Below are 27972 nucleotides of genomic sequence, written 5' to 3'. Positions count from 1 at the left end.
CACAGATTCTGAATCAGACACTGAAAAAGATCTATGAGATCCACTTTCATCTTTTTATGACATGCAGTTATGGCGCCTCCCACCACCCATTATAGAGAAGTCATGAGATGCAGGAAGAAACTTAAAAATAAGCTTACTTCAGACTAAGTTTACTGCAGTGTGAAACCCTGGAGCTTATTAGCAGGGAGCCATCAAAACGCAGAAAAAGTTACAGTTACAAACACTGTCCTCACCATTTTTTCAATAACCGGAAAAAATTACAGATTTGTTTTGTGAGAGGGCAGAACAGGAGCAGCTAGAAAACGTCATTGAAATAAGTGTCTGACTTTGTCATCAGTCCGATGTCGGAGATGAATACTTGCTGCTGAGAGCTGGGCCCAACGCTGAACATTTCCTCAATCATCCCCAGCTTCCTAGATGAATACGCTTTGTACTGTTCACACATTGTTTCCACAGGAAGTGTTCAGATGGAGAGGAAACCATCTAAATGACTTTAAACACAGTGCAAAATCTAAGAGGCAATATAGCTCCAGGTGGAAGTTAAAAATACTTGCAGCTGCCAGTACCACCCCTCAGCCTCCTAGTAGACACATCTAAGCTATCAATTTCAAAATTCCACGTCATCTTGTTTTCAAGTTATCACATTCACAAGATTTCCAGAAAACTTGCTCTGACCTTGAGGTCGAGGTTACTGAGATCGGAAGTTGTCCAAGTTTATTTGTAGATACAACTATGGTATCGATTTGAAGTTCCTACGTTACTTCATTCTTGAGTTACTGTTTACATGTTTACAATGGGACTTCTGCTCCTGAACCTCTGCGCACAGCGTCTGCAAATCGGGGCTTTCATCTTTACGCAGGACTGTAAGCTGTCGTCTGTGAGGCGTGAGCGGTGTTTGTTTTTAACATAGTTCACGGTGGAGAGTAGTTGCTGACATAATGTGGATTCAACCATTACTATCCATAATAGTAATGGTTGAAAGTCTCGATAAATGCATGGCGATTCGGCGGGTACCCTGGCTTCCGCGAGTGTGACGCTTATTTTGAGCGATGAAAAAATAATAGAATATAATTTTATTTTTTATTTCAATATCACAATAATCTTCCAATTTAGAACTACAAGTTAAAAAATAACTAACATAAATAAAATACACTTCAGCTAAATACTTCTAATTTATTTTCCCAAACCACGCGGAGCCGCAGTATAAGGACTAAAGAGCTGCATGCGGCTCTGGAGCCGCAAGTTGCCAACCCCTGGTATAAACCAACACGGACACACAGAGGAACATGCTAACTCCACCCCGGCAAGGTAGATGGTGTTCTTCTGGTTCCATTCCTGCCCAAGACATGTGTATGTTCCACCACTAATATAGAAAAATGCTGCGTAAGTGGAAAGCATTATAGTAGGTCTCTTACACTAAATTTAAAAACTACAACAGGGAAGTAATGAAGCAATGACTGTGGTGACTGTGAGCGTGAATGTCTCAGTCATGTGTGCAGAACATTTTTATGCTACATATTAGTCGCCATCATTAAAAATGTTGCTACAGCATTATAGGCAAACAGTACTCATGACTTCAGGAAAGAATCACAAGAATGTGAACTAAATTCTGAGTTTGATGAGGCGCCTGTGTAAAATGTCTTGGAGTTGAGTTACATGAGCCCTCTTTGACCGCTCCCTTTTTAAAAATAGTTTTAATTCTGTACCCGAAGACAACCTTGCCCTACTAAATCATTCCCTACGAGCTCGGTGTCTTCACAATTTCCTTTTTAAACTTGCTAACTTCTTAAAAATGTCTTCAGGATAAAATGAGCCTGGATATTTTACCACAGCTCCCATTTTTAAGCAAAGTGTAATATTTTTTTTTATCTGTTTGAGTTAAAGTATCCTTCCTGTGGCAGTGCCATGTGCTAAAATAGACAGGGTTAGCTTAGCGTGTTTTGATGGCAGAAACCAGACCTCCCGGAGAAATGCTGTTCACGCTCAACAAATCCACATACGAGGTGTGATCAAAAAGTTCTGGGAAAGGGCCCCTAAAAATGAAAATCATGCACCACTGGACTTTTTTTTTAGGTTGTTGCTGCTATTTTTAAATCTTTCAGTGGAAATCTCATTCTGTCGCTTTGAATTTGTCAATCCTTCATCTTGTTTTTTATTTTGACTCCGATTAGCAAATGAGTGGCAGCTGTGCCAACAAGTCCCACCTGGCACTGCTCCCTGAACTACCCAGCTCCACCTCTCCCCCCTGCAGCTAACCTATAATCACACCCCACCACCACAGTATGTCACATCGTGCACAACTTCGAGCGTTCATTTCTTTCATGTAACCGATGATCCAAGTGTTTTTGCTCACACAGCAAGATCTAGCTGTTAGATGTAGTTGGCTTGTAAGATGGTGTATTGGAAACATGATAATAATAATAATAATAATAATACATTTTATTTAAGAAAGCGCCTTTCAAAACACTAAAGATATTTGTAGGAGCCTACTTGCAGTTTAATTTGAAATGTATGCTTTAATTTTGATAGTGCAGGAAAAAAACAGGAAGTTGGGCGAGAGGACAGTGGAGCCACATGGTTTTTTGACCTTGCAATCTCTCTTCATCCATTTTGAATTGAGCTTTATACGTTTTCATAATTTGGAATTCTGTTGCTGTGTACATGTTTGGACTTTTGAAGTAAATATTGAGAAACTATCAAGGACTGTTGGGGGTTTTTTGGATATAGAAAGAGGGACTAAGCTAAGGCTCCATTCGCAGGAAACCTACAATATTGTTACACTGATTTTTTAAAAGCATGTAGATAAGCGACATCATCATAAATGTGGAACTTTGTTTGTGAGGGGCAACATGTTTCTATGCAAAATATACATTTTGCTACCAAAACATTACCAAAATAATATTATTGACATTATTATGAATATTATTTAAACACAATGAGGTTTTTCGTGGATTTTTTTGCGTGCAATTTTGCATCCTTTTTTTTTTTCTTACAACGCATTGTGTTTTGCGTCCTGATTGGCTGTAGACCATTGTGAATCAATCTCGTGTCGTGTCTCCTGTACAGTACAGAATGTGTCCAGCTTGTCAAATTTATATAAGTTTTTGATTGCTAGCAGTGTGACTCTGAAGTGCTGTACTGTATGTTTGTAAGTTTGCTCTCCAACAAACACAACAATGTCGAAGCACTGTTTTTCTGTAATACTGGATTTATTTTTCTACCAAGGTTTGAACTTTGAAGGTGTTTAAACAAGAGAGGGAAGTGTGGAAACGTGTATAAAGTGTGTAGTGTGGGGTTTGAAACTTTAATAATTGTAAAACAGTTGGCTGCTTTGCGGATTTCACCTATCGCAGGGGTTTTTTTGGAACGTAACTCCGAATTAACGATAAATGAGGGACCACTGTACAGAACCCTGAGACATAGATCCACATAATAAAGTGAACAGTTATACATGACAAAATAAGAAAAGCATGTGCAAGAGTAGTTTACATGTTCTGTATTGGATTCCAGAATTGAATTTAAAATCCTTCTACTCACATAAATATTCTTAAATAATCAGGCCCCAGCTAATCTTGAAGAACTTATAGTACTGTATCACCCCATTAGAGCAGTTCGCTCTCAGACTGTACCTACTTTGGGTTCCTAGAGTATTTAAAAGTAGAATGGGAGGCAGAGCCTTCAGCTTTCAGGCTCCTCTTCTGTAGAACCAGCTTCCAGTTTGGATTTGGGAGACAGACGCTATCTCTACTTCTAAGTTTAGGTTTAAAACTTTACTTTTTGATAAAGCATATAATCAGGGCTGGATCTGGTGAACCTGAATCCTCCCTTAGTTATGCTGCAATAGTGCTAGGCTGCTGGGGATTCCCATGATGCACTGAGTGTTTCTTCTTTACTCTCTGTGTTTATACACCACTCTGCATTTAATCATTAGTTATTATTTATCTCTGGCTCTCTTCCACCGCGTGTCTGGGTCAGTCATTTCCCCCTCACCCCCAACCATTCTCAGCAAATGGCAACCCCTCCTCAAGCCTGGTTCTGGTTTCTTCCTGTTAAAAAGGAGTTTTTCCTAGTGGTGTCGGTTTAGCTCAGTGGGTGAGCAGGTGACCATATGCTGCATGGAGTTTTTCCTTCCTGCTGTTGCCAAAGTGCTTGCTCATAAGGGGCCATTTGATATTTGGTGTATTTTTCTCCGTGTTATTAAAGGCTCTGTAACTTACAATATAAAGACCATTGAGGCAAATGTTGGCACAATATAAATAAAATTGAACTGAATAGAATTAAATTCAACTGTTACTTTTGTTATGTCTTCTGAACTAAATGTTGAACTCTCATTGTTGTGAGGAAGTGCAACTTAAGACCGGTGAGCATGAAGACTGGGAGACTGGAAACTGGCCATCCATTGGTTCACAGTGGGAGTGGTTTATCTGATGAGATTGGAGCCACCTAGGTATGCCTATAATCTTTTGCATGCATGTACACGTCTCTGCACATGGTATGTGCAGCACCACATTCTGCTGGCCCCTAGGTTGAAGTCAGAGCGGTTCAGTGACATAAGAAGAGGCAGCAGTAGCTGAGACACCTCAAGAGAATTTGCTGCAGAAACTATTTTTCACTAAAAAAAAAAAATATGCCAATTAAATATTTACTGGGCTGGTATTTCTCATCTCTGTGAACTAGACAAAGATTCAGGAATGTAAATTAATTGATGTTAAGGTAAATCCACTTCCAGTGTTCTAATGTGTAATAAGTAGGGATGGGTACCGGTATGGCACCGGTTCTGACATAAACGGAAAAGCAAGACCGAAAAGCAGCGCACATTTCAGTGCTTTATTTTTTCCTGAGATGTGATACACTTTAGATTCTAGCCAATCATTTTACCTTTGAAAGCATAGTAGGCAGGTCCAGGTACGTACGTTCTTTTAGAGCAGAGCTACAGATTAAAAATGTCCAAGGCGAAGCGGTCACAAGTCTGGCTGTACTTCACAGCAAAAGATGCAAACAGCAGCCTGCATCAAGTGCTTTAAGCTGATACTATGATACTGTGCAAAGGAGGTAACTCCTCAAATCTGATGAAACACCTGGCGACGCATAACGTTTTTTTAAAAGCCGAGAAATGCGCCGTATTTGATAGCTTGCTGCGAGACCTCACACCGAGCACATCTACTGCGGGTGTGGTGCCTGTTATCGGACCGGAGTTAGCAACATCCCCCAAAAACACGAAGAGGAGAGTCCTGGCCCCTAGCCCTGCCAGTGTAGCAGAAATGATGATGGATGTTGATCGCAGCAGCAGCCGTTCTTCTCTGCGTGAGTAGCTTAATGTTGTTCGTGTGTAATTTACGTTGAGTAGGCTAACCACGTTATTACATTAATGCATGTAAGGTGAACTAGCAAACATCATCATAGCTACATGCGACTGTCTTCTTGTTTGATGGCAGATGCTCCCTTCACCCTGGCCAAAAAGGCTAAAATGACCAAAGAAAAAGTGGAAAACAGTTAAACATGAGAGGTTTTTGGACAAAGTTTGTGTTTTTTCCATCGATTAAGCACTGCTTCCAGCCAAGAGTGATGCCATAAATCCCCTATAGCTGCAGAAAAGGCTAACATTGTTATCTTTTTACAAAAAAACAGCTGAACATGAGAGGTTTTTGGACCAATTTTGTGTTCTCCATTCTTTAAGCACCAGTTTGAGCACCGTTTAAGCACCGGCACTGTTTCAAAAGTACCGGTTTGGTACTGGTATCGGATAAAACCTAAACGATACCCATCCCTAGTAATAAGTGCCAAAAAGACAGTCATCAGACTTTCCCCTCATTATTAAAGAAGGTGCTGCAAGTGCTATTACAAGGGTAAATGACCAAGACGCAGATTTATCTGAGCACTCAAATGTCAAAGCTTTATTTTCTAGTAATATTTATTAAGTAAAGAATATGAATACATAGATTAATATGTTGTCCATCAGAAATACTCTCTCTACTCAGATCTCAGTAAGTGACACTGCTTTAATCTCTAATTCATTTTGGATATCTTCTGGTCTCACCGTGGGGGCATCAACAGGGCTCCAGATATCGATCACAAGCTGTTGGGGAAAATAAAAATGACAACCAGACAAAGAGAAAGATGGTCAAAGAGATGTAAAATATAGATTTCTGGCAGGACAAGCATGAAAACAATGAAGCAGGTGAAGCTCACTGATGAAAACTGTCAGTGATGGCATGAACATGGAAGCAGACTGTGACCCTGGAGGGGAGGGAGATACAGAAATGGGAACCATCCATTATTAACTAGGTGCAATTATGGAAATGTCAAAGCAAATGCTTTCATACTCTTACTGGGGACTCAAGCCAATCTTTAGATTTTAAGTCACACTGTCTTATTGACAAGGACCGAAGCACTGATCTTTCAATTCAATTTTTCAATTCAAAGTTATTTATATGCGCAACAACAACAGTTGCCTGAACAACACGTTCTCCCGCCTAGGGAGTGAGAATGGTCTGGCCTGAAACAACATGCTCTATCTTCTGAGCCAAAGCCACCTGAGAAGGCACTGCTCAGTGAAAGTGTGCAAAATGGCTACAGCATGAAAGCCCAGGCAGTATTTGTCTCAAGCTGGTACTTTGTTGTGCACAAATCCTGTGTTAGATGTCAGATTTTGCATCCAGTTTTGTATTTGTAAAGTTCCATAAATAAGAAAAGGCTGTAAATGGCAATTGGTTCTTAAACTTTTCTACTCTACCTGAGCACAACAGGGCCAACAAGCACTTGTCTCATTCACCAATTCACACAAGCACTTTTTTCTATGCTTTTTCTACACATGGGCTTTCTATCTAACATTCACACACATTCACACTCTAATGGATGCATTGGGGAGCAACTTGGACTTAGTATCTTGCCCAAGAATATTTAGCATGCAGACCAGAGGAGCCAGGGATTGAACCAGCAACCTTACATGTAGTAGATGATCTACAACCCGACCCTAACCCCAGCTATAAGCTTTAAATTAGCAGTTTGCATCACAGGTGCTGTGATGGACAGGTTCAGTTTTCAGTGTTAAACTGAGGCACACCATGGTGGCAACATAAGTATTGTTTTAAAGCATATTTGTGCACTAAATCATACTTGTTATTTTTTTTTTTTTTTTTTTTTTCAGAATCAGAATGGGTTTATTGCCAGATGTTGAGGTTTACAACATTAGGAAATTGCTGCGGTGCTTCAGTGCAGACAATAAGAATTAAAGTGCTATGTAGAAAGAAAGATATGTGCATGAGATATACATGAGATATATACATGAGAATAAGAATTATGAGTGCTACGTAGAAAGATATATACATGAGTGCAGGTGGTGATCAGTGCCAAACATATATACATGAGAATAAGAATTATGAGTGCTACGTAGAAAGATATATACATGAGTGCAGGTGGTGATCAGTGCCAGACATGAAATGATGCAGTGACACAGCGTAGGGTCATGTGTTAGTGGCGGGGACAGTCATGTGGTTATTGTTCATGTGTCCAACAGCAGAGGGGAAGAAACTGTTCTTGTGGCGAGAGGTTCTGGTGCGAATGGACCGGAGCCTCCTGCCTGAGGGGAGCAGGTCAAACAGACTGTGTCCCGGGTGAGAAGGGTCAGCTGAGATCCGGGCTGCACGCCGCAGTGTCCTGGAGGTGTACAGGTCCTGCAGAGATGGGAGTCTGCAGCCAATCACCTTCTCAGCAGAGCGCACAACACGCTGCAGTCTCTGTTTGTCCCTGATAGTGGCTCCAGCGTACCACACGGTGATGGAGGAGGTGAGGATGGACTCGATGATTGCAGTGTAGAACTGCATCATCGTCCGTGTTGGCAGGTTGAATTTCTTCAGCTGCCTCAGGAAGTACATCCTCTGCTGGGCTTTCTTGATGACGGAGGTGATGGTGGGCTCCCACTTCAGGTCCTGGGTGATGGTGGTACCCAGGAAGCGGAATGAGTCCACAGAGGTGATGGGGGTGTCAGTCAGGATGATGGGGGGGAGTGGGGCTGTGTGCTTCCTGAAGTCCACAATAATATTAACCTCTGGCTCTCTTCCACAGCATGTCTTTATCCTGTTTTCCTTCTCTCACCCAAACCAGTCGCAGCAGATGGCCCCGCCCCTCCCTGAGCCTGGTTCTGCCGGAGGTTTCTTCCTGTTAAAGGGGGAGTTTTTCCTTCCCACTGTCGCCAAAGTGAATGCTCATTGGGGCTCGCATGATTGTTGGGTTTTTCTCTGTGTGTGTTACTGTTGGATCTACCTTACAATATAAAGCGCCTTGAGGCGACTGTTGTTGTGGTTTGGCGCTATATAAATAAAATTTAATTTAATTGTTTATTTTTTAATCATAAAACGTATTTGACATTATACAACAGATTAATGAGTACAGAGGGATCAGAACTAGAACTCGCTTTAGAAGACACCAATTTTTATGACTTCTTGAACATTAAAGTAATCCACTGTCAGTTGTTAATTGTCGTAGGCTGTGGCATCACTTCAAAGTGATAAATCACACTGGGCCCCTTCTTCCTTTGGGCAAGTCACAATGAATACCTGCACAAATGAAATGAAATGATTTGCTAGTGATTATGCCTTTTTCCTCAAATGTGACTTTGGACAGAGATGTTATCAGAAGGTTTTTCTTTTATTAGTTTATGTTGAAAGTTTCATAAATATATCGCCGGAAAGAAAAGTCAGAATTGTATCAGTGCTGTTACCTTTCTGAGGGGGTCCTTGCTGAGGCAGATCTTGCTAACAGCCCAGATGGGTGCTACAACCACAGAGGAGAGGGCCATGACCCAGCCCAGATGGTAGGCCCAGTTTGGGTACATGTAGCCTTCGTTGGATGTCAGGGGCTGGTAGTCCAGAAAGAAGCCGACGAAGCAAACCTTTAAGGAAGTAATAGAAGAATAAACAGGCAGCACTAATATCATCAAGCATATGAACAGATAGTATAGAAGAATTGTTTCCTTAGCAACCAACATGTGCAACTTTTCATTCAGAAATGACACTGTTTTTAATCATGATTTTTCCTTTACTTCTTTATCTTTTAATTAAATGTTCTTTCGTTTTTAACATGCTACTATACTAGTTGTATGCATGCAGTCATATGGTTCTCCATCTTAAATGTTAAGCCTGAGGACAAGATGACTTTGGGCCTCTGAGCAACAGTCAGTCACCATCTTCTGACATCATCTCTGCCTCACGAGTAGCTTGATATTAAGAATGTGACAATTGTAGTTCCTCTCCTGAAAATCTCTGTGTGGTGGCTCTTGATGCTCTGTCACCAGCCCTCTCGGCTGCGATCCTTCCTGTGTTTTGTACACCTTTTCCTAATATACTTTCCCTTTCCAGTCAAATTTCCATGAATACAGCAAACTGTGAACAGCCAGCATTTTTAGCACTGATCTTCTGGGGTTTACCCTGCTCTGTGTGCTGGACAGAGAGAAACATGCTATACATGCTGTTTGAACACCAATTTACTCAAAGTCAAAATGTAATGTTCTAATATAATGAAATAGTGAGTTCCTGATTTTTATTAGCTATGAGCCCAAATCATCAAAATGAAACATTCAAGACACAAATGGTCCTTTTTTTGAATGTTACAAGCTGGCTTATCAGTTCCATCATTCTTTGTCTTATCTCCAGGTTTACAGCTGCTGGTGAACAGCAGCTCTTGTGTTGCTCGTGCAGCAAATCCACAAAAAGTCTCACGTGTTCTTTATACAAATTCTACTTAAATTACAAATATAATATTATATTTTGTCTATTACCCTGCAATGTGTTATACACTGAACTGATCTAAAGGCAATCTGTTAGGATGCCTGGGTCGTTGACCCAGTGTTTTGAGTTTATTATATTATTTATCATTTCTGGTCTTTGTTAGAGTTCTGTCTTATGGTTTATGTCTCTGTGTAATCCTCAGTTGCTACATCCCCGTGTCCAGTCAGTGTCTGTGTCTGCCCTGGTCCCACGTCTCTGTTCCCTCTGTTGTAGTGCCTGCCTGTGAGTCTGTGTCTGTAAGCTCAGTCTGTGTTATGTTTCCTGTTTTACTTTGAAAGTCCGTGTCTTATGTAAATGCGTCTGGTTTTGCTTTCTTTGTCTCATTAGGCCTGATTTGCCCCAGCTGTGTTTCCATCCTGTTACCTATTCCCTGATTGCTCCCTCTGTGTATTTAACCCTTTAGAGCTGGTCGGAGCGGACACGCTCTGTTTTACTTAACTATTTTTAAATCCCTGTAGCACTGCAACCACGTAAGGTAGCGCAATAATTTTTTTTGCATATGAAACCGGAGGAGTTGTACTTACATCTTATGCCATCAGCTTGTCCTAGGTCACCGTTTCCTTCCACATATAGCTTTGCAAAAACTGCATAAAAAGCACTTGCAGCAGCAAAAACATAATATTCCAAAAACAGGCTTTGCCGATCCATCAGCTGTTCATAACACTTCCTACGTCCATCAGCGTGAACTATCGCATGTCCGCCATGACCTGCCCGAAACCGGAAGTGACGTCATTTTGCGTAAATGTAGTTTTTTACCATCAGGGCCTCATGAGCCTATACTTGTTTTTAAAAGTTATGTTTGACTTTATGACTTTCTGTGTCATTTCTGGGATGCTTAGGACTCAAATTGCACTGCTGGAAATAATTTATTTTGATGCACATGCTGCTTTTTTGCAAATTTGCACTATAATATTTATTTTCGTTTTTCCTGTAGTATATGAAAATTGGTGTATTTCAAAAATAAAACTATGAAGACACTTAAAATAAATTTCCTGTGGTAGGAAACTAGTTTGTGCAACTTTTTTGAGGGATAAGCCTCTTAAGTTTCTTTAACTAGAAATATATGTTAAAAAAAACCAAAACGATTTTAATTTTTTTGTAGTTTATTGCGTTTTTTTTGCAATTTATGTAATTACTATGCACTTAATGCATACATATTATTAAAATTTGGGCTATAATGGTTGTACTGATGTTTCGAGTTTACGTTCCGTCTCCGAGTGTCTGCACATTGGGTCCTCCTACTACCACTCCTGCCTGCACACAGCCTACACTTAACACAATCTATGTTACCGGGATTAAAATTTTCACAATCTAGGTTCCAGCACTAAAAGAAAATCATTACTGGACAATATGTGCCAGTTAGAAACACCACATTTGGACAAACCTCAGACATGATTGTTTTGATAACAATAAAATCTGTAGAAACACCAACCAAACCAAAATTATTTGATTTGCTTTACTCATTTTCACATCACATGCTGACAGTTATTGCATAAAACTGCACAGCTGAGGTCCACTGTGGGAGTGCAAATTTTGGCTTCCAGCTATTTATAGCATTGTTGAGACAACAGAGGGTAGTACATGAGATTTGTAATCAGTCCTAACTTCTCTGAGACACAAACTAGACATGTTTCCTAAGTTCATCAATGGCACAAAATCAAATTCTTCCTGACTGGCAGCGTTGGGGCCATCTTCATCTTCACAGCTGTTGCCACTAAAACCTTTAAATGAACTACAACTCAAAGCAGCTGAACCTCTGTCTAATGATGTAGCACTGCTCAGTGAACAATGCAAACAGACACACTCCTGGACCATGTTGTCTAGTATACAGGCACTGTGCAATAAACCATGGCTAGATCACCCTTAAAACGACAGGCTTTGCCTTCTGTAACATCTATCCTGAATCAGCTGCAAATAAATGTTTTAATAAGTAGCTTAAAAAAATGTCACTCCTGCAGATCTTAACAATGTGTAACTCACCACAGAGATCAGGGGGGTGACGTAACGCCAGCACAGCTTGAAGAATACCGATGGCCTGTGTCCTGTCATATCTTCAACTACATCGCACATCCGTTCAGCCCCTGAATGACGTACAAAACAATTCTTAAACTAAACTTTAATTCTTTAAAACTTTTACAAGTAAGAGCATGTATTGGAATTATGACAGTGAAACTAAAAGTAAATTTATCAAAAAGGATCCTTTTGCAGTTTCCCTTATGCAGTTTTGCTGTATGTTAAAGCAATTGTAGAGAAATGTATTGGTATAACATATTACATTATATCATATTATATTATATTACCTACCAAAGGACTTTATGTACAGTTAGGTCCAAAGGTTTTGGACAGTAACACGTTGTTTTATTTTGTGTTTTCCTCTGTATGCAAACACTGTGGACTGTAAGTCAAACAAGATGTGATTGAAGAAGTGCAAACTTAATTTAACTAATTTGAATTGACTCTTTAGGATTTGCTGCCATTTGTATACAAAGCCCAGTTACGTTCAAAGGTTCCAAAATACAACCCCCAAGTCCAAAAAAGTTGGAAGTCTGTGTAAAATGAAAAAAAAAGAATGCAATGATTCCTTATCATTCATTCATTCCTTGAGATTTTTACATGTGTTGAGGAAGTAACCTTGACTTTTCTCGTTTCCTTCAGTTCCTTGTCAACTTCTCACCTGGTTTTATTACAACCCCGGAAGATTATGTTTGCACAGCTCCCTTAAATAAGGCAGCCTCTATTAAACCTATTTCACTCTGCCCTGCTGACATTGTGTGTTCTCTCTGACTCCCTGAGTATAAATCTGTGGAGCTGAGGATCTCCTCCTGTGCCCTTTCATTAACTCCCATTATTTACTGTTTAACCAATAGACCTTTAAAAACTGTCTGCTGCTCTTTGCTTCTGCTCACTGGGAATGTTATTTGTCTCATTATCACAAGTACAATAGTAAAAGCTTGATAGCATAAGAGTCTGGGTGCTGAATTGGCCTGCATGCAGTTCAGACCTCTGACTTAATAAAAACATTTGGAGCATCATGAAATGAAAACTAACAAAGAAGGGCCACGACTGTAGAGACGCTACAATCCTCTATCAGCAGCAGTCCTCTAATAAAAGTGCAGCAGCTGCTCTCCTCAGTTTAAACATGTTTTCAGTATTCTGTTGTGAGTTAAATGTGGGCTTATGAGATTTTTAGGTGCAAACTTTCTGGAACACTGTGTAAATAGAAAGAGACCAAATTGTGTTTCCTCACTTGAAATACTCCATTAGATCTTTATTGTGGACAACATCAGTTGCTGTTTTTGGGTTTAGATGAGGTGACAAAAGGCAAAAATGAACAAAAAGAAAAATTGTTTTTTAATTTCTTACTATGTGCTATTATTTTAATTGCATGTTTTTTCTTTTTCTTGAGGAATATCCCACTTATTTACCTTGAGAAACTTTTGGGTTGCTCTCTTTGCTCAGTGTTGCAGCATTAGTCTAAATGTGAGCAGAGTACAGGCCTGCAACAGTTCATCCTGCTGCTTCTATCAGGAGCCACATCACCAACAAACACCAGTGACCCACTTCCACTGGCAGCCATACACCCCCTTCCATAACAATGCCTCATGAGTGTTGTTGCCTTGGTTAAATGTTGTGAAAACATTTTTCTTGTCTGTCAGTTACGCACGTTCTTTTGATCCAGTGAAAAAGGAAGACTGTTTATAATACTGGCTATACTTCTTAAACAGTTAATACAGTGCTTTTGTTAACCCCCTTGAGTTAAAGATGAAAATCTGCACTTCAATCACATCTTGATTGCTTGATTTAAAATCCACCACAGTGGAGTACAAAGACGCAATATCACAAAAACTGCATCACTGTTCAAAAATATGTGGTCTTGACTATAACAGGCTCCTTGATGCAGTTCATGAGCCTTTAAAGGTTTGAAATAAGAATTATTAATAAATGTTTTCAGTACCAAAGCCTTCTTTAGGTTCTGTAAACGAACTATAGCTTTAGATTGACCACACTGACATGACAGTGGTATTTAATTTTTACTCTCACTCTCAAAATCAGAATATGTTTGTCCCCAAAAGAAAGATTCTCCTAAACTATAATTTAAAGCCAAAAACCTCAGTGAAGACTGAGGTGTTTAATTTAATGCTAACTCTGGTTACCTATTTACAATTTAAATCCAGCCCTTTGTGTATTTTCTGCCTCCTGATAACAAATGGTAAATGGCCTGTATTTATATAGCGCTTTTACTAGTCCCTAAGGACCCCAAAGCGCTTTACATATCCAGTCATCCACCCATTCACACACACATTCACACACTGGTGATGGCAAGCTACATTGTAGCCACAGCCACCCTGGGGCGCACTGACAGAGGCGAGGCTGCCAGACACTGGCGCCACCGGGCCCTCTGACCACCACCAGTAGGCAACGGGTGAAGTGTCTTGCCCAAGGACACAACGACCGAGACTGTCCAAGCCGGGGCTCGAACCGGCAACCTTCTGATTACAAGGCAAACTCCCAACTCTTGAGCCACGATCGCCCCAAACAAAGGCTAATAGCGAGGAATTCAGGACTTACCGAAGCCCCAGCCAACAGCCCCACATTGGAGCAGACCCACGAATAATATACACGCTCCATTAGCAGCATAGTGGTCGGTTAGCTGGAACAGATAGACTCCTCCCTGGACAACAGACCACAGTGACATAGTGTACATATACACTGAAAGGTGTATTTCGACTCCTATGTAAATCTGTTGCATGTTAGCTGTCCTGTGCCGTACCTGAGTGGTGAGGGAGATCTGTATGATGAAGCAGACTAAGCAGAAGACTATGAGGAAGACTTCTCTGCGCCAAGGTCTGCGCATCTGTCCTGGGAACATGTCAATCACTGATGATGTTATAGTCTCCAAGCCTGTAAACTAGCACACACACACAGGGTTGAAAAAAAAAACATTATAAATGACAATGAAGGAGAATAAAGTCAAGGATGGTTTTTCTTCTTTATGGGTCAAGACAACAATGAAAGAGAATACAGTTTAGATCCATGGGCATGAGAGCCATGGTAATTTGGGGCTTTTAATCATTTCTTGAGCTTTTGTTTTTCCAGGATCGAATGATTGTACAGCATACATCTTTAATGACTTCAAAGATTCATTTTGGATTTTCTTTAATGCACACTGAGTCAAAAGTATACATATACATACATCCCTACTAATATTTAATGAAATGTCCCTTAGCATGTTGCACCATGTTCAGGTCCTTTTGCTCGCCATCAGCAAGCTTCTGTCATAATGCTGGCTGGATATTCAATCACTCTTCTTTTCTTCACACTTGTAAACACGAGGTCTTACTTTAGTAGTGGAAGAGAAATGACGAATGATACCAGAAGGTTTCAGGTGAAGGAGCCCTACATGCTTAAAAATGCCCACAAAAATGATGGTGTTTAACAAACACTCAGCTAATTACAGCACTGGGAAGCTGCTGAGCTCAGATGCATGGTAACAACATCTCAACAGAACACTACTGGTGTCTGAACTACAGAAGTCATATTGTGTCTGTATGGCACCTCCTAAACTCAGCTGTCATTCCTCTCAACCCTGTTACTACAGAAGGATTTCGGATTTGTATGGATACTGTCTGAACTGCATTGGAACAAGAAAAATTAAATACATGTGCATCCACTGTCACAAGCTCTGACAGTAAACCACAGTTCAGTTTGTATATTGTTGCATTATCAGTTCTGGACAAAATAATAAGAGAGAGACCAAAGGGTTTCATTTCTAAGGTTTTAGGTATCAGAACATAGGAAAAGTTATCCGGTGCTTGACGGGAATCGAAATAACATAAATACAACCTCAGATGAACGACACAGCATGAAACACAGTGTAATAATTTATTTAACAAAAACTAAGTGGACCCCATAACAAGTTAGCTTTTGGAACATCTTTGGCAATTGAAGTAATTTTTTTTTACGTATGACTTTATTAGTCTCAGATCGTTGTGGACGAATTCTGGCCCAGTCTTTTTACAGCAGTGAGGTCAGCTCATTGAGGTTTACATTCATTTATGCAAAAGTGTCTTAAAGTCCAACCACTGGTTAGGGGCAAGGTGCTCCGTTTTGTTTTTGTTGAACTGATAATTACATGGTATAATCTCTAAAAATCTTGCTCATGATAATTTTAGATCCTGGTAAGGACCAGATAATATTGCCTGGTTCTGCCGGAGGTTTCTTCCTGTTAAAAGGGAGTTTTTCCTTCCCACTGTCGCCAAAGTGCTTGCTCATAGGGGATCATTCGATTGTTGGGTTTTTCTCTGTATGTATTATTGTAGGGCCTACCTTACAATATAAAGCGCCTTGAGGCGACTGTTGTTGTGATTTGGCGCTTTATAAATAAAATTGAATTGAATTGACTTGAACAATTTTTTTGTGTCCTGATACATAAAACCTTTTTTAGACCCTTTGCCACATGTCTTCCTCTTTCTGCCTCCTTTCCTGTCAAGTCTTCACTGTACTTATCTAATCAAGCCAGAAAAGGGCCCTTTTTTAAAGTATCCATTTAGTTTACTATGACAACTAAATATGTAGGTAGAATAAGAGGGTGAGGAAAAAAAATCAAACAGGATTTTTAGGAGTTTCATAAGTCAGTGTGATGTTATGAAGTGCTCTTTAAGTGGTGTCATTATTCAAACAAGAAAATCCTGAGTAGCAAAGTATGAGCAGCGGTGACAAGTCTTGGTAAGTTAAACAAAAAGATTTTGGGGGAATAGCATGTGAGAGTTTTACCTTACCACTGTATCAATCCCCAACAAAATGAGCATTAAGAAGAAGCATGCTGCCCACAGCTGAGGAACTGGCATCATGGCTGCAGCCTGAGGAAATGCAATGAATGCCAGCCCAGGGCCTGGGAGCACATGAGAGTCATTCACATATCTGTCGCCTCTGTTTGACTTGTATCATATCGTTTGCAACAAATTTGTGACAGTTAAGATAAAATACAAAATTTCTAAATACAAAAGCTTCTCCTACCTGATTCCACCACCATGTTAATAGGAATTCCCTGTTTATAGGCCATGAAGCCCAGAGCTGAGAAAACCGTGAACCCGGCAACAAAGCTGGTGGTACTATTCAGCGCACACAACCACAGACTGTCCCTGAGCACGCACACACACACACACACACACACACACACACACACACACAGTGTAAGAGTATTTGATGACAGTGGTCACTTCACTGTCCCTCAAAAAAAGGGACAGGTTGACGCTTCCTACAGTGTAGCAATCCATAAGCGTCTGTGAGTTGAGAAGCAGTTGCTGGAGAGGAATGTTGTCCCATTCTTGTCTGATACAGCATCCTTTCTGTTCAGCAATCCTGGCTCTGCTTTGTCCTGTTTTTATTTAGAGATGCTCTAAATGTTTTCAGCTGGTCAAAAGTGTGGACTGCAGGCAGGCCAGTTCTACTATCAAGCCATTGTGTTGGAATAGCAGCATTATGCAGTTTATTATTGCATTGCTGAAATATGCACAGTCTTCTCTGAAGAAGACTTGACCTGGACGGTAGCATGATATACACCTACATCTCATTTGTCTTTCTATGTACAACATGAACTGTATTGAAACCCAGATTCTGTGCAGCAAAGCATTTGCCGAAGGTAACATTAAGTGCGGTGCTCATGTAGTGAACCACTGGCTCCGTTTATGGTCACTGGACTCTGGAGCAGTGCTACCATGTTCCAACAAACATCGCTGCTGGGCTCGTCTTTTCTTCTTTCCAAAACCATTAGAATTTTGTCTCTAGCTTAAACATTAACTGAGTTACAGTCATTCGAAGAACGCTTGTGGAATGGGCCCGTCGGCAGCTTGTGGTACACATTATTTACTTGTAACTAGGGATGGGTACCGGTGTCCGGTGCCATCATGGCACCGGTTCTGACTTAAACGGTAGTAACCAGACCGAAAAGCAGCGCACATTTCGGTGCTTTTTTTCGGTGCTTTTTTTTCCTGAGCTGTGATACACTTTAGATTCTAGCCAATCATTTTACGTTTCCGAGGATAGTAGGCGGGGCCAGGTACGTACGTTCTGTTAGAGCAGAGCTACAGATTAAAAATGCCCAAGGCGAAGCGGTCAAAAGTCTGGCTGTACTTCACAGCAAAATATGCAAACTCAGCAGCAACAAGTGCTTTAAGCTGATACTGTGATACTGTCAAAGGAGGTAACACCTCAAATCCGATGAAACACCTGGCGACGCATAGCGTTTTTTTAAAAGCCGAGAAATGCGCCGTATTTGATAGCTTGCTGCGAGACCTCACACCGAGCACATCTACTGCGGGTGGGTTGCCTGTTATGCAACATCCCCCAAAAACACGAAGAGGAGAGTCCTGGCCCCTAGCCCTGCCAGTGTAGCAGAAATGATGACGGATGATGGTGGCAGCAGCAGCAGTTCTTCTCTGCGTGAGTAGCTAATTTACGTTGAGTAGGCTAACCACGTTATTACATTAATGCATGTAAAGTGAACTAGCAAACATCATCATAGCTACATGCGGCTGTCCTCTTGTTTGATGGCAGATACTCCCTTCACCCTGGCTAAAAAGGCTAAAATGACCAAAGAAAAAGTGGAAAACAGTTAAACATGAGAGGTTTTTGGACAAAGTTTGTGTTTTTTTCCATTGTTTAAGCACTGCTTCCAGCCAAGAGTGATACCATATATGCCCCATAGCTGCAGAAAAGGCTAACATTGTTATCTTTTTACAAAAAACAGCTGAACATGAGAGGTTTTTGGACCAATTTTGTGTTCTCCATTCTTTAAGCACCGGTTTGAGCACCGGCACCGTTTCAAAAGTACCGATTTGGCACCGGTATCGGATAAAACCTAAACGATACCCATCCCTACTTGTAACAGTTGTTGTGTTTTCTGTTGTAGCTGCCCAGTGTGATCAAGCTCCCTGATGAAACGCCATACGAGAAGAGGACCTGAGCACAAGCATCCATCCAGACCTGATTAAAGATTAGAAAACACGTAAAGTCATCAGTACTATATCATGCAGTCACAGAGATGTTATTACTTTGCAGCACAACCGATCGCAAGTAAAAGGTTTAACTTTCCAGGATTAAAGCATTATACAATAAAACAATAAAAGTCCTTTCACAAATGCCGTATCTCGAACAAGTTCAAAGGTTTCCCCACCTGAAGCTCTGCCAGACGAGAAGGATCTGGATACAGGTAGTAGACCACGCCCTCCCAGGCACCTGGCAGTGTCAATCCCCTGACCAGCAGGATGGCCAACATCACATAAGGGAAAACAGCTGTGAAATACACCACCTGAAAGCAAACAGAAATCATTTTGTTTGGCAGAATGAGGAAATATCCTGTAGTATTTCATTTTCCCGCTTGTATCAACATTATTTTTATTCATTTGTTGAGTCATTTGTTTTTTGTTTTTTCTGTTTCCATATATTAACTGTAGAGACCTGGAGTCTGCACACAGTTTCCAGTCTCCTAACTCCCTGTTTTTGTATGATACTCTCAACAATAGCAATACACTATCTCAGTCTGCTTCAAAGTTCAAGAGCAATGACCACAATCTCCCAATATGTATAAACAGGAGCAAAGAGTGTGAATGTTAGACAGAAATCACTTAGGATGTTTATCGATTACAGCAAGTCATCCAGGTCCTGAAGCAGCAAGCAGCCCCAGACCATCACACTACCACCGCCATGTTTAACTGTTGGTACAATGTTCTTTTAATGAAATGCTGTGTTAGTTTTATGTCACATGTAACAGAGTCAAACCTTTCAAAAAAGTTCAGCTTCTGTCTCATGAGTCCACAGAATATTTTCCCAAAAGTCAGTCACCAAGTTATTTTTTGGCAAATGAGCCTTTGTGTTCTTTTTGGTCAGCGGTGGTTTCTTCTTGGATTTCTCCCATGGATCCATTTCCCCCAGTCTCTTTCTTACTGTTGAATCATGAACTCTGACCTTAACTGAGACAAGTGAAGCCTGCAGTTTTTCAGATGTTTTTGTGGGTTCTTTTTTGACCTCCCAAATGAGCCTTCATTGTGCTCTTGAGGTAATTTTGGATGGAAGGCAGCTCCTGGGAAGACTCACCACTGTTCCAAGTTTTCTCAGTATTCGGTTAATTGGTTTCACCATGGTAACTAAGGCCTTAGCAATGGCTTTGTAAACTTTTTCCAGACTTATAGATGTCAGTGTCTGTGAGCTCAGGTGTTTCTTAGATTGTGGCATGATGCGTTGGTTTTGGAGATTTTTTATAGTCTATGTCATTTTATCAAACAGGTGATTCATCGGGCGTGGGAATAATCAGAACGAGCGGGGCACAATAACTTTTCCACACAGGGCCAGGTAGGTTTGAGAGCTTTTTCCCCTTTAATAAATGAAATAATCATTTATACACTGCATTTTCTATTTACTCTGGTTATCTTTGTCTAATAATAAGACTTGTTTGATGATCTGAAAGATTGATTTATTTATTGTTACATCCATAGTCATGTCAATAATACCACCATTGACAAGACACTACACTACGGGTGAACAAAAAGATGAAGCACCTGCTGAGGGACTAGATTCTGGATTTTGGGAGAGGAATGTCGTCCCGTTCTTGTCTTATACAGGAGTCTAGCTGCTCAGCATTCTTGAGTCCACTTTGTAATGTTTGTTTTTCTTTTGTGAGGAAATGTTTTTAGTTGGTGAAAGGTCTGGACTGCCGGCAGGCGAGTTCAACACCCAGGCTCTTCTGCTACAAAGTCATGCTGGTGTAGTAGATGCCACACACAGTTTAGTATTGTCTTGCTGCTCAGAACAATGCAGCGTCCATGTTTTCCAAAAAGAATTTCCGTTTAGAATTCGTCTGACCACAGAACAGTTTTCCACTTCTCTTCAGTCCATTTTAAATCAACTTTAACAGAGAGAAGATAACAGGGTGTCTGGATCATGTTCACAGTGCATTGTTTGACACGAAACACAAGGGGCGTGTCAGGAGGTGGAGCAGGTCATCTACTAATTGGAAAATGGATGGTCTGATTCCCAGATACTCTGGTCTATATACAAGTATCCTTGCTACAGATATACCAATATCCTAGATACTGAACCCCAAGTTGCTCTCCGATAAGTTTATCAGTGTGAATATTAAATAGAAAGCACTTCTTTAAAAATGCTTGTATGTGAAAAAGGGATGTTGTATAAAGCACTCTGAGTGCTCAAATAGAGTAGAAAATGCTATATAGAAAACATTTACCACAATCCTAGAGAGTGAGAGGCCATGAAAGTGAAAATCTTCCACTCCTTGGGAGCGGAGGAGTACCAATGGCCAATTTATAAGAACAAGATGGTTTGAAACCTGTTACGATGTTGGTTTGGATACAGTGGCATTGACAAAAAGACAGGAGGACATCTGGACAACTCCCAGTGAAAATCGTATGTATGTATCTCAAATGGCTCTTCTCTGTTTTCTTCCTCTGACAAACTTTGCCCATTCTGCAGAAAATTTTCATAGTATAGGTTTTTCATCTTTACAGACCTTTCCTGCTGAGCGGACGCCTTTCCAGATGCTGAAGTAGCAGGCCACCCAGCAGGCCAGGAGGCAAAGCAGCACCTCCCATTTTACTGCACCAGGCTCCTCTATTCCTGCGGATATGGACAACACTTGTCTCCTGTGGAGAGTAAACAGAGATGGTTAGCTATGCATAAATATTTAACAAGAACATAGTGTAGTTCTGGTTAAATGAGCTGCAATGTAATGTGAAAAAAAGTAAAAATAGCTGACTCACTCCCAGAACTCTGAGACTGAAGATTTTGTGAGATTTCCCAGTTTCCAGTCTATTGTCGCGTTGCCACTGTGTACTGCAGTCTGGTTTGCAGAGGTGATGTCCACACATCTATCTGTGGACATCAGTTCAGAGATGTAATGGTTAGTTCCTCTGTTTGAATGTAACATTGGTGAATAAAAGAGTGATGGGTGTTTTTGAATCTGGACAAAACAACAAAAACCATATATTTGTTTGTTTCAAGACACTGGCTGCAACACAGCGCAAATATGTATTTATATTCACATCAAACTTAAGGAATCAGTTACAAGTGATTGAAATGTAATGTGAAGTATCCACTTCAATCCATAAGTATTTGGACAGCGACAAAGTCTTTTGCCTTTGTACATGGCTGCTGTTAAATCAAACAAGATTGGAGGGCAGATTTTAAACTCTTCCCAAGAGATACTTTGACAAAAGTTCTGTAAGAGCTAGGCATCGAACCATCGGCCTTCTGACAACCTGCTCTTTCTCCACAGCAGCAGCCACCCAAAAAACCCCTATAATCAGTGAATTAGTGCAACATTTAGTTGAATCTGAACAGAGGATATCTGGTGATGTCTATTTGGACCCTGCTGTCCTTGACAGTAATCAAAGTGTTTACAAGGTGTAAAGGTTTACGCCTTGTTGTAAACCCTCCAGGTTTACAGCATGGTGTGCCGGTGCATTCCTACTTTTTAAGAATGTATACGAGTGGGTCACTACTGAAGGTTAGGCTTGTTTTGGTTGCTCAGCCTAATGCTGGCCTCATTGACTTGTGTCAGCATCCCTTTTCTCGTTTTGAGAGTGCCAGTGAACAGCTACCAAATGCCAGTTCAACTCCTGGAATCAGTGCCAGAAACAATTAATGTGATTCTTCCGTTAAAACCTGTGAATTAAAGCTGAAAGTCTGCACTTTAATCGTGTCTTGACACTTTGATTTAAAATCCACAGTGGTGGTGTACAGAGGCTAAATTGTAGAAATACCAACCATTTAACAATGCACTGCTTAAGCAGCTATACATACATCACTCAGTCATAACATTATGGCCACCTGCCTGATACTGTTTTGGTTGCTCTTTTATTGTCAAGCAGCTCTGACCTGGAGTCCCCCTGATGGTGTGTTGTGGTATGTGCACCAAGATGTTAGCAACAGATCCTTTAAGTCCTCTAAGTAGCAAGATGATTTGGGTATTTTGGAGGGATTTTAGCAATTTAACACTTCAAACTCTTTGTTGTGCTCCTCAGACTGTTCCTGAGCCATTTTTTGCTTTGTGACAGGGCGCCTTATCCCGCTGAATGAGACCACAGCCATCAGGGAGTACTGTTTCCATCAAAGGCTGTATGGGGTCTGCAACACTGCTTGGGTAGGTGGTTCGTATCAAGGTCAAATGTTGTCAAAGATTCCCGAGGTAAGTGAGGCAGATGCACCTGGCCATCCACTTGATGTAAAAGAAATTGTAATTCATCAGACCATGCAACCTTCTACCATTGCTCTGTGGTCCAGTTCTAATGCAGACTTGTGCCCATTGTTGGTGCTTTAAGTGGTGGACAGGGGTCAGTATGGGCGCCCAGACTGGTCTGCAGCTATGCAGCCTCATACACAACAAACTGTGATGCTCTGTGTTTTCTGACACCTTTCTGTGAGAACTAGAATTAACTTTTTGGGTGCAGTTTGACCTGCCAGCTTTCACTCCTCTCATGCATCAGTGAGCCTTGGCCACCCGTGATCCTGTCACTGATTCACTACTGTTCCTTTCCAGGCAGATTTTTTTTTTCTGCTTCTAACGTGTTTACTTTGAGGAAAAAATTCTGCTCTTTAACATATCCCACCATATGCCACGATGAAGAGATAATCAGTGTTATTCACTTTACCTGTCAGAGTATTATGCCTGATCAATGTTTAGCCTTAAATCAGCCCTCTAAAGCTGCCTGCACCATTCTGAGAGGATGCATTATGCTGACCCGATTAAAGTCCAATCTAACAGCTCAGTTTGCTAACACATTCAAACAGCATTGAAGCATTGAGACTTGTTCTGTGGTGAAAGGTATAGCTTGAGCATATAAATAGGCAAGCTGTTTTCCTAGCTGTAGAGTTTGGGAGGGCATGTCAGAAAAAAAGGTGCCTGGAAAAATCATCTGACCTGTGTTCCAGGAATTGTTGCAGGTAGCCCAGGGCAGAGGGTCTCGGAAACAGTAAACAAGATAGAGAAGGGCCCAGGCCAAAACAATGCTGTAGACCCTGGAATATAGCTGGATCATGATGATAGAATAACCAGCTCCTGAAGAGAGAACGCATCCAAAAAACTAAATAAATAAATCAGTTTAAGCAGTAATATGACGGAGCACTGATATAGCTAAAAACAACAACAACATGTCAATGTTAAGCAAAATAAGAAGTAAATATGGCAGCTACATCTGCAAGTCGTAAGCCAGTGAAAGCAGGTTAAAAAATCTAGATGAAGCATATAGTATATAAATTATTGTTCAAAACCACTGTCACAAATATTTTTTGCTTATTACCACAGCCTGCAGAGAAAACTGGGACTAAGCCTCATTCTTTAATAAGTAAATGTGTTACAGCATTCATCAGTTTTATTAACACATGGCTGGTCTGGCTCAAAAAAACAAAACAAACAAACAAACTCTATTTTGCCTAAATTAACCCTAAGCTTTTTTTTGCTTTTAATATTTTTAATCTGAATTCCCATCACATACAGAACATTTTAAGATCCTCTGGATTTGTAAGTAAATATTTAAACAGAAATGATCTCATTACCCTGTGCCAGCGGGCAGAGCTTGGTCCAGCAGGTGATAGTGCCCTCCTGTGTGTACTGACCAATCACAGTTTCCAGGAGGAAGAGTGGCATGCCACACAGTACAGCAAAGAAAAGGTAAGGCAACAAGAAGGCACCTACACACACACGAACACATCAGAGACGATGAAAAAAGACAGATAACAAAAATCAAGGCAGTGCTGAAGGCAGTTAGCAAACTACTGGAGCTGCAAAACGGTGCAATGAAGAACAGAGTGCCCACGAAATTCAACAAGCTGTCCATTTCTGAGGCCTTAGAAACTGCCATACAGCCGAGAGACAGAAGGAGAATAAACTGTAGGCTGTACTCCACTGAACCATCCAAGGTGTACTCTCAGTGGTGAGGGAACAATATGAGAACAGCCCCACCGTGGCTGGAAATGGAGCAATGCTGTATGAGCATCTGGGAGAAGGACACAACCCATGACAACAATGCTCAGTGGCTAGTAGATCTAAGAGAAGACCACAGCAACCTCTCTGAACAGGGTCCAGTAAGCATCACAGTGGCAGACATCCAAGAACAGGTCTCCAGTATGAAGAGTTGGACAGCATCAGGCCCCGACATGATTCATATCTACTGGCTAAAACTGACTGCACTCCATGAGTGTATGGCAGCACAAATGAACCAGCTGCTAACCCATGAGCAGACCCAGAATGGATAACTGAAGGCCGAACAGTCCGGGTCCCCAAGGACCTCCAGAAAGGACCTGTCCCAGCTAACTACCAGCCAATAACCTGCCTCAGTACCACATGGAAGCTCCTGCCAGGCATCATAGCGGCTAAGATGAACAGGCGCATGGCTCAAGTTAATACTGAATGTGGAAAACTGCTTTTCATTTCTATTCTCAGACCACAGTGCTATCAAAAATGACTTCTATAGTCATTGTCGTTCAGTTCAAATCCTTTTGTGTTTTCTCTGCCTGTTTAAATCGGTTTGCCCTTCATATCTAGATTTTGTATCCTTAATCGATACAATTCTATATTTTTCAGTTTTATTGTGTTTGTGTTACCATATCTATTTTGTTGTTTACAGTGTTTCTTTTAATTGCCCATACCTTTTTCATGTCATTTTAAATACTATGGCTTTCTGCCATAAGGTCTTGTAAGTTTATATATTATATTGAAGTTTGTTCCCCAGTGGCAGGTAGCTCACACATCGGCCCTGACACTTTCCACATGACTGGGTAGCATTAGCAAATTATAACCAACAGCCTGTGTTGTTCATGTTTTTTGACCAAAAAAATAAATCATTTTCTCTTGTTTGTTGTAATTGGAGTGAAGATCAAAGATTGGTGTGATTGTTTTTTTAAGTGGGCTGGAGCACTGTTGACTTTGGGAATGGCTGATATAACACATTGATCTGGAGTTAATTTCAAATAATACACATTTTATTTGTTACCACAATATGAAGATTTTCTCTTCTTTCCTGCTCATTTATTCATTGTAGATATAAGAAAAGCACACGCAGGCAAACAGAGGGTTATGCTCATCTGTACATACTCACCTCCACCATTCTTGTAGCAAAGGTAAGGGAATCTCCACACATTGCCCAGGCCCACCACATTGCCAGCAGATGCCAGGATATATTCTCTTTTCTTACTCCAGTGTTCCCTCTTTTCCACATTGCTCTGCATGTCCATGTTTGCTTCTCAGTTCTCTGACAAGTACTGTCTGCACACACCCTTATTTATCTGTAGAGGCAGTACTGTCTGTTTAACCAATGAAGTTTGCAGCAGCCAATCAAATATGTGATAGTTCATAGTTTTCCTGTCTTTTAATCCACAGCTTAAAAAGCGACAGTGAAAGTTACTGATTAAAAATGTGTGTTAGTTACACAGTAACACAACATGGGACTATGGGGCTTTTTGATTTTGCCAGAGGTTTTAAAAACATTAAAACAACTCAGATACACCACTGCCAGTGCAAGGAGAGGATTTTAAGTCAGCAGGCCAATCACAACTTGAGCCTTAAAAACATTTTGGTATTTTTGAGATTTCTCCAAAGGGTGGATGGCCTCTCAGAGATAGGGTGAGAAGTTCAGTCGTTTGCGAGGGACTCAGAGTAGAGCAGCTACTTCTCCACATTGAAAAGAGTCAGCTGGGTTACAAGAACCCACAGTGCAACTGCTGATGCCACTGTGGAGGTCCAAAAAATACCTCAGTCATAGATTTGGTCCAAGGACACATGCTTCATCAAGTAACACAAACTTTGCTTTGAGAGTCTAACTGGTCTTTTTCGTTTTTTTGTTTTTAGTGCTGACATAACATGTTGACAGATGATGTGGCATGCTTCAGATCATTACCTGTTTCTCTTCCATCATTCTGATACAAGTTCATTCTGGTTTCATCTGTCCCCAAAAAATGTTTTCCAAAACTGTGCAGGCCCCTTTTAGATGTTTCTGGCAAAGTAATCTGGCCTTCCTGTTCTTGAGCGTAACCGGTGTTTGTACCCTGCTGTAAACTGTACTTTCACTCATGAAACCATCTCTTAATTGTAAATTTTAACAAAACATTTGCCTTGTATAGAGTGTTCTTGATTGTTAATTGACAATAAAACGCACATGTGAAATATTTATCTGTAATAGCACAATATGCAATGAAATAGTTCCCATTTACAGAAAGAAAACTTAAAACAAGTTTTTAAAAACAGTGAAATAAAATTGTGAAAAAAAGGCAGTCTGCATTTTTGAATTACAGTTATATCAGGTACTTCTCCATAGTAGTATTATAGAAAGCAGATTAGGGGCTGCACAGACCCAGTCTTGAGAAGACGACAGACCCAGTCTTGAGAAGACGACAATAGTGGCACGTTGTGCTGCATGCTGGGGAACAACACACCACCAAATCAGACGGAGCACTGCCCAATCTCACATAATCCAGTGTGTCTGTCAGGTAGTCACTGACATTTCCTGTAAATGACCTGTATGCTGTACACTATCCAGCAGTGACTGGACTGTGTTAAATGCACTGAAGAAATCAAAAAGGTTATTCTCAGTGATGTGATGGAAAGGATTCTGCCCCTCTCTGTGTCAAGCTGACTTGGCTGAATAGGATCCTACAAAAATATCACGTATTGTCTTTAAATAATTTGAACACACGAGATAGTCGACTGCAGAAGCGATCTTTTGGACAGAACGTTCTCATTGTGCTCTGTGACCACAGTGGGCAGATAACATTTCTATAAATGATACTGTGCTTCTTATTCTTCCTTATCAAAAGCCGTGCACACTGCAGTTAGGCTCTGTATTGTTGCTTGACCCTGTCACAAAGGCAAGTTAAAACTTCACAAACACAACTTGTCTGTGTTGATCGATCGATTTCAGATTCACATAATCAGCTGTTACTATGCAGACAGGAGTAAGCTCTCTTCAACAGGTAAATAACTGCTTCATCCACTCCTAAATTTAGGGGATATATGAACTGCAGAGGGCTGAGAGAGGTTTCTATTAAACCTTCAGCTAGTTTCTCCAGCAACTTCATCACACGTGAGGCAAAAGTTGAAGGGCTCATCTGTACAAGAGCCAGACAAGACGTTTCCCACAACGTTGATGGTTCAGTGGTAATAATACCCAAAGAGTTCTGG

The 27972-nt window shown here is 40.8% G+C and overlaps 1 protein-coding gene and 1 long non-coding RNA gene across 2 annotated transcripts; one reads left to right on the top strand and one right to left on the bottom strand.

The window, feature by feature from the left end:
- Positions 1–5968: 5968 nt before the first annotated feature.
- Positions 5969–26232, bottom strand: LOC146570230 (sodium- and chloride-dependent GABA transporter 3-like). Its single transcript, XM_085283142.1, has 14 exons — positions 25895–26232; positions 24354–24488; positions 23719–23856; positions 21560–21671; positions 21310–21442; positions 18961–19095; positions 18667–18770; positions 16803–16927; positions 16565–16677; positions 14557–14694; positions 14355–14457; positions 11766–11866; positions 8720–8890; positions 5969–6076 (listed from the first exon to the last, which is right to left on the bottom strand). Exons 1-14 carry the CDS (start codon positions 26028–26030, stop codon positions 5975–5977), a joined length of 1746 nt encoding a protein of 581 aa, XP_085139268.1. The 5' UTR covers positions 26031–26232; the 3' UTR covers positions 5969–5974.
- LOC146570231 (uncharacterized) lies at positions 17790–20667 on the top strand. The gene is made up of 3 exons (XR_014893448.1): positions 17790–18227; positions 18697–18792; positions 20070–20667. It is a non-coding gene; the product is annotated as an uncharacterized LOC146570231 (long non-coding RNA).
- Positions 26233–27972: the final 1740 nt, after the last annotated feature.

Source organism: Mchenga conophoros, linkage group LG7 (assembly GCF_057382185.1).
Source record: "Mchenga conophoros isolate Kocher_MC1m ecotype Shallow Benthic linkage group LG7, M_conophoros_male_GT1.1, whole genome shotgun sequence".
NCBI classification, from domain to species: Eukaryota; Metazoa; Chordata; class Actinopteri; order Cichliformes; family Cichlidae; genus Mchenga; species Mchenga conophoros.
The sequence above is the reverse complement of the archived record's forward strand: the minus strand, read 5'-3'. Positions and strand labels throughout refer to the sequence as shown.